This window comes from Erythranthe guttata, chromosome 12 (assembly GCF_056151865.1).
Source record: "Erythranthe guttata isolate IM_541 chromosome 12, IM_541, whole genome shotgun sequence".
Taxonomy (NCBI): Eukaryota; Viridiplantae; Streptophyta; class Magnoliopsida; order Lamiales; family Phrymaceae; genus Erythranthe; species Erythranthe guttata.
Window position 1 is genome coordinate 4,837,090 of NC_142544.1, and position 8,200 is coordinate 4,845,289.

Sequence of the window (8,200 nt, forward strand, 5' to 3'; positions counted from 1 at the left end):
GTCATGCTCACAAATTAGTTCACATAATCCAATTATGAATTAATTCGCAGGGGTTTTCGATTTTACCTCTTGAAGCGTGAGATTTCGACAAATCGAAATCTATAAACTAAGACACGTACAAGCTGCTATTAAACAACTCCAAGGCTGCGAAAAACCGACCGAACAACAGCTGGTCCGATCTGATCTCGACGGCGGCATATGAGGTGTAGCGGCGGCGGCGCGTGGCAACGGCGACGGCGCGTGCGGGGCTGGCGGTGGTGGAGTTGCGTTCTTCCTCTCCAATTAGGTTTCACCTCGTACAACTAGACCCACTCTAACTGCAGCACTAGATACAAAAGAGTTAGAAAAACAACGGGAATAAAGACGAGGAAGAAAAGAGAAGAAACCGGCAGCGACGGCAGAGCGTCGGCGCGACGGCGGTGCAGCGGCGGGGCTGCAGCCGTGAGGCGGAGGACGGCCGTGCTTCATGCGGCTAGGGTTTGGGGCTGTAAATTCTTATCTCAACTCATCTTATGAGTTGTATTTATACTAGGGTTCATAACCCTCATGGGCTTAAGTCATTGGGCTTGATCCATTAAGCCCACCCCCTCGTCGGCCTCGTTTCTTACAAATGATCGTCCACAAAATTATAACAAAATTATATTTGTGACGAGCATAAAGTCCTCGTCGATACGAGTGCCTCTTTGAAATTTTCAATTTCCAAAATTGGAAACTTCTAATTTAGTGGACCTGCTAAATCGGGAAACTTCCCAATTTATAAAGTTCACTAAATTTCCGCATATCTCTTTCTCTCCGTTTATTCCAACTCGTAATCCACAATTACGAATCTTAGATTCAATCATATTGACATCCAACTAACGCAATGATTAACACATTAATCTGTGCTTGTTGTTTTTCAAGGATCTATGTTACACGAGAAGTGTGACCCTGAATGGTTCAGGTGTAAGCTAGCCGTGGGCTCACAACTCTTTGTGATTCGAACAACACATTGTTCTTATACGAACTCCTCCCAAGAGTCCCGATTAGGGTAAAACTCATTTTACTCAATCGCCGATCAAATCGGTGCCCAACGAATCAAGATTGGCGTCTAGCAACTACGCATCATGATTCCCTAGATACAAATGAAGTGCATGCAAGAACCTTGTGATATAGTTAACGTACAGTACGATCCCTTCGCAGCAAATGTCCCGATTGAACTAGAGGTATTGGTCCACCGAGATCTCTTATTAAGTTCAATAACCGTGCGAACGTTCTAGGTGTTATAATCCGTTCGTGTGTGACTTAGAGAAACACATTTCCCTAATCACCCCACTATCAACTCCGGCCGGAGATTCCATGGATTACAAACCGACAGAACACACAGGACATCCATGACTACTCAAGCGCTCGAATCCCCTACTACAATGCACATACTTCACACTAGATTTCGGACTGCACGAACGTTGGCCCATGGAGCGGTCCGCGGTGGGACTCAGGGACAGGTCACGATACAGTCGGTCCTCTAGTGAAGTCACGGTGATGTCTGGGTCTTAAGGACTAATGGTGCACAACTATATCATAGAAACCTATTACTCGATGAATGGGAACCACTTATAGATTTCTAGGCGAGGGAGTTCAGTGAACTCATCTAATATGAGCACCCACTCAAGTATGCCGATGTCACAACACCGATGACTGATGAGACGCAGTACACATACACTAAGTGCTAGTCTCAAAAGGGAAAGGCCGGTATCCTCATTATTGGCGTAACTCATCGACTAGGAACAAGGTTGAACAGTTACATTACATTGCTGAGTTATCTCACGATTCTACTAGATCAACTCACAGTAATAGAGTAACTCGTTAGGACTATATCTATGCTGCTTGCATGGGATAAGAGATATAGAATGCGAAAAGGTATTTTATCATTAATTTGAAATAGATTATTTACGAGTAGCGTGAGAAAACACAACACTTAGTTGGCTTATTGGTCACATACTCTAACAAGTATTGGTCGGTGGCAGAACCAGAATCAAAACGTAGAGGGGGCCAACTAAAATTTTAGGGTTCAGGGCAGCGCTCAAAAAAAAAATTTAGGTTCACAAGACATTGTAAAAATAGGTTTATATTAATATTTTTTAATTAAAATAACATATATATTATGGTTTTATCATATCTTAAGCATGATAAAAAAAATTAAATTAATTCAAATTATTCTAGTAATGTATTGCACTTACTATTTTGGTGATTCATGGCATCGTCTGATATTATTTTTTAAAGTCACCGATAAAAAAATTCAAAAATAAGTAAATATTCATAAATTTTATTTAAAATAATAAAAGGTTTAACCATTTATATATATATATATATATATATATATATATATATATATATATATATATATATATATATATATATATATATATATATATATAAATGATTATGGAGAAGAAACAAAAATAATTGCGGGTTAAGACACATATTTATAAAAACTTTAGGGGGCCAAAAGTAATATTAAAAAAATACAATGCTAAAATACCTAAAAAACTGTTATTTCGTTAGTATATTTGTATTAGCATTAACATCAATATTAACATTAACATCCTCTTTTTATTCATAGAAATATAATATTCATTGAGGTATTCGATTTACATCCTCAACGTGCTTTAGTTCGTTGATGTTTTGCATAACATATTTAAATTTTAGATTTCATCCCCATGCATTGCTCGAGTGAGGTACTAATAAAAAAAAATGAATTGGATATCTATATCAGTGGCGTATCCACCTATGGTGGGTGTGCAGTTGCACACCCTTGAGTATGGACAAATATTACTGTTATACGTAATTTAACAAACAATGTTGTTGGTTGAGGTGGTAAAGGTATTCTAAATCTGCTAATAGGTCGTTGGTACGAGTCCCCATCTCACGAAAACGGACTTCTTTTTCAAATCCTAACATTTTCACCTTTTTTTCTCTTTAAATATTTTCACAATTCACCCAAAATTTGTAATTTGTAAATTTTTGGTCCACTATTTTTATAAAGTGATATTTAAATTTTTTATTCTACAATTTCGAACCCCTTGGCAAAAAATTCTGAATTCGCCACTGAGTGGTGGTAAAAACATTTTTACAATTAAAAAAGTAGATTCTTTGTTAGTCCGAGGACAAATATTTATTTAAAAAATTTGGGGATATTTGCAAATACTATCAAAATTAACTTTAGATAAGTTATAGTGTTTGCAAATAAAAAATATTTTTTTTAGCTTATTTAAGTGATATATCTAATTTGTCATAAATAGAAAATTGGATTTCTATTATTATTCCAATCCAAAACTTAATACAATAGCCCCAATTCAATAAAGCCATAGTCAAAGAAGAAAAAAGTATGTGTTGTTCATCTCATAACATAATATTAACGTTCGCGACAAATTGCATGGTTCGTTTTCAGAACCACGTCGTTTTGTAATCACATGTGATGAAGATGGGACATAAATTGACGTATGTCCAATATTTTAATTAATTTGCAGTGGATAGATTTTGTTTGTGAACAAAGATTCCAAGGATCAATATATATGCCAAAGACTTTCCTAAGAGATGACCCTGCTTCGAATTTTATAGTCAACGGTTGTTAGATGGAGGTTATCACACATGATTAGTCTAAGAGCAACTTCAATAGCTCTCTTCTATATGTTAAATTTTAGATAATTTGACAAATAATGGCCAAAAAATTTGCTCCAACAGCTCTGCTAAAATATGAACCACTAGCTAAATTTTCAGATTTGCTTGCCAAATTTGACAAAAATAAAGTGAAATGCTAAAATTATTCCCGCAGAGACTGAGAGAAGTATAGATCAGCACAAACTCCCAAATCTCAAATTAATTTTTTTTCTAGGGAATTCAATTCAAACAACAAAGAAAATACACACTACAAATTCTTCATATAAAAATTGAGAGATATTACAACTAAATCAATAAATAATTTCTAGGGAAAAAAATGTAAAAAAAAATAAAAAAATCAAACAAATAAAATAAAATCAATAATTGTTTAATCGAAATACAAGTTCTTATCATTTTTAAATTAGAATCATTTTTTTTTTATTTTATAATCTAATATATGAAATATAATAAATATTTATAAAAAAATACTTTGGAAAGTGATGTTTCGAAGTGATGTGTTAAAATATAAATCACCAACTGCTGGAGTGAGTTAGAAAAAGTGGTGTGTTAAAACACTGTTCACGGTTTATAATTTGATAAGAAGTGGCAATATTTGATAAGTTTAACCAATGCACCTTTATGGTTGGTTGCAGGTATATATATATATATATATATATATATATATATATATATATATATATATATATATATATATATATATATATATATATATATATATATGCCAATATGGCAATACATATACATTTATAGATATTTAATATTTATTTCTGTCAAACTATTCCAATAATCACATTCTTGTGATGGACTAGGCAGTCTAGGCTCTCGGTGCCTAGAAATACATGTGAAAAACAAATGGCTGTTTTCGTCAAGCAAAAGGCATATTTTTATTTTATTTTAACTATTTTTTATTTATTTGTAAAGAAAAAAAATAAAGTCTTATAATGCAATATTTTATAATACACATATCTAAAGGAATTCCAAATCATGAAGCTTATTTCTATTTTGTTATGGGGAAAGATGTTTTGGGATTTGAAACTAATGCTCATTTATGTGGAGAAAAAAAAAGAAAAAAAAACTAACAATAAAATGATGTCTAAATGTTTCGAATATATTTTAGAAGAATTTAAAAAATAAATTAATGTTTGCTTATTTTATAATGCATTTGTTATAATTTAATTGTCAACTCATATTTGAAGGATTAAATTTTCTTTTGAATTATTTTTAGGGATTTTTTTTATTATGTTTAACAAATATAACTTATTTTAGAGAAAATAAGAGAAGAAAATGAAAAGGTTAACAACCATCGACTAAGGTCTCGTTTTGCTAGGAAGATTAGACATTAATTGAACTTTATTTGATATTCGATATCTTTAATAATTTGTCGGGCCGACCAGTAAATATATGTTATCATGCCTCATCTTACCTTATAAACATTTTTTTTATTAGACATTGCATGTATAATAATACAATTAAAGTTCATTAAATTATGTAATCTTATGATCTTAATTAATTTTATCTTAACAACCAAACGAGTACTTAATAATTTATTATGCATGCAGCTCATATATACTATGTATAAAGATGCAATCCGTGACCTCATTTTGGTTGTTAGCAAGTTTCCAAAGAATCTTGAATAATGTCACATTTTATTTCAAACAGGCCATTCTATATAATTTGAAAAACAAACACCAAACACCAAAATACTTACACAATAGCTCTTTTTATATTGAATTTTTTTTCGAAATAAATGGTCTAATTTGATATTTCAGTACATAAATTTATATGTGGGGGCAAATTACGGTCACTCATGAGGTAAGATCAAAATACGAAAAATCCTCAACTCTGTATTGATTTATGAAAAAACTCCTCTTTCAGCATGTAAATTTGACACTATAAGAGTGAATGTGTAAGACAATACATATATAATTGAGGGAGATGATTGTAATTATCCAAACATGAGAGTTTTTTTTTTTTTTTTTTTTTTCCGTTATATAACCTTACCTGAAGAGGGTGACCGTAATTTTCTTCATTACACATTTTGATTTTAACAAACGACATATTAGTTAAATAACTTAACATACAAATACGACAATTCAAATAATGTTAAGGGGACATTTAGATATAAATAGTTTAGTTGGATAACTTAGCAAACAAGAGCTTAGTTAAATAGTTTAACAAACAAATATGGCATTTCAAACTAGTATTAAAGAATAGTTTAGATAGATAGAAGAACTTAGCAAACAATTGCTTAGTTTGAGAGCTTAGCAAAACATGTGCATTTCAAGTAATATGCTTTACTTCTAGAGATGGAACCGGAATAATTTTTCCGAATTTATCGATTATGATATGAGTATATTTTTTTTGGAAGAAAATTGGAATACATGTTAGATTCCAATTTTCGACCCAATTTTCAATTTCCAAAAATTAAAAATATATAATATCAATATAATTATAATTTTTTTTTATATTATAGATGCAAAAAGAAAGGAATTCGAATTTCGCAGATTCGGTTAGAAAATTTCCGATTTTAGAACAATTTTTTCTATTCCAATTTTCGAAATTACAATTTTCAATTTTTTTGATTTATTTTCAAAGTGCTATTTTCAATTTGATTCGTCCAATTTCCAACCCTATTTACCACTATATCCCTAGGAAGCAAGTCATGTATATTTTTACACTATTATAATTTTAAAAAATAGTAATTAGAATAAGTTGTGTATAAAACTAATGAATTTTTATTTTTCGTATTCATATATGTGCACCGAGTAAGCTACACAATCGTGCAGTAGCCCATAAACCACATGACATGTCTAAATCTAACTACACAAGCCCCCATATACACAACCAGCTCGCGCGACCTAAAAAGTATTGGCAGAGAAAATTAACTCGATTTACACATACGTACACTCTTCTACTCCATAAACTAGACTATATACCCGCGGCTGTAATAATACAAATTTGGGCTCCAACGTACAAGTCACAGGACTAGTGGATCTCAATAATTGAAACCAAACTATCTATAAGAAGAAAACTATTCATATACAAAATCAAGAAAAGTAACACACAAATTTCATTTCACAAAATGGGGTTTTCATTATTTTTCTTTCTCTCCATTTTCTTCACCTCATTATTCAATCCAATTTTATCATCATCAGATTTAATTCAGCAAACCTGCAAAAACACACAATACTACGAACTGTGTGTGTCCTCGCTGGAATCCGATTCCACGAGCTCGAAAGCCGACTCGGCAAAAGGGTTAGCCCTAATCATGGTTAGAGTTGGAATGGCGAACGCCTCGGCCACGAATTCTTACCTCTCCTCGAAAATGCCGAGCATCGCAAACGGATCGTCCATGAAGAAAGCTATGAAGGAATGCTCTGAGAAGTACGCTTCCGCAAACGATGCACTCGTAAACTCGTATCAAGATTTAAGTGCGGAAATGTACGATTATGCGTACATGCATGTGATGGCTGCTGCGGATTATCCGAATGCATGTCGTAACGCGTTTAAGAGATATCCGGGATTAATTTATCCAGCTGGGATTGCTCTTAGGGAGGATGGATTCAAGCATATTTGTGATGTGGTCTTAGGGATTATTGATACTCTTGGTTGGTGATTCGATAAATATTCTGCTCCTTTTTTTTTTCTTCTTTTTTTTTTTGTTTGTTTGTACGTGCGTGGAAGGATAATAAATTGGGCTAATTGTCTTTGAAATTTCGATTTTTTTATTGTTTATGAACTATAATATTATGGAGAAATTAAAACGAACATCGTAATTATTTACAAAATCAAACCAAATCATTCTGAACATTCAAGAATTCAGTCCCATATATAATTTTAAATAATTGTCATCAATCTTGAATTTGGGAAAGAAATCAACTCCCTATAAGTATCAAACCATTAATTATATAATAAGCGTCCATTTGATATACACCCCTACTACGGAAAATAAATAGAGATATGTCCACCTCTAAAATCTTCCTTTGAGATATTCCTGAAAAGGCAAAAGTACTATTGTGTCCTTATGTGCAACTTTCGCCCAACTGCATTCAGTATTTTCGCCACTTTCATTCAGCATTATGGCCAACTGCATTTATCATTTTTGGACCTGCATTTATCATTTTTATAGATTTTTTTAATAAAAAATATAAATGTTTAATTTAATATTATTCTTTTATATGTACCATTTTTGTATTTTTTTTAATTTTTTAATTTTTTAATTTTTTAATTTTTTAATTTTAGTTTCAATTTTTTTTTAATTTTTAATTTTTTTTAATTTTTAAAATTATAATTTTTTCAAAATTTCGATAAATTTCCTGTACAGAAATTGACTAACTACACATGACTATATTATATAGTCATGTATAGATAAGCCCGTGGATACTGAAGTTCCACCAGCGGTACTTCCCGTTACTGTATTTGAAGTAGTTGTTCGAATTCCTTACGATAAGCAAGTGAAACAAGTTCTTGAAAGGGGGATTTAAATTTGGGGTTGTTCTTATTTTACCAGAGGGTTTTGAATTAGCTTCTTCTGATCGTATTT

General features: G+C 31.9%; 1 protein-coding gene across 1 annotated transcript; it reads left to right on the plus strand.

The window, feature by feature from the left end:
• The first annotated feature begins 6,681 nt into the window (after nt 1-6,681).
• Nucleotides 6,682-7,371, plus strand: LOC105950083 (cell wall / vacuolar inhibitor of fructosidase 2). Its single transcript, XM_012973399.2, has one exon. It carries the CDS (start codon nt 6,740-6,742, stop codon nt 7,271-7,273), a length of 534 nt encoding a protein of 177 aa, XP_012828853.2. The 5' UTR covers nt 6,682-6,739; the 3' UTR covers nt 7,274-7,371.
• The last annotated feature ends 829 nt before the right edge of the window (nt 7,372-8,200 follow it).

Coding starts and splice junctions, on each gene's coding strand:
- LOC105950083 (XM_012973399.2), top strand. CDS start 6,740: ATGGGGTTTTCATTATTTTTCTTTCTCTCCATTTTCTTCACCTCATTA.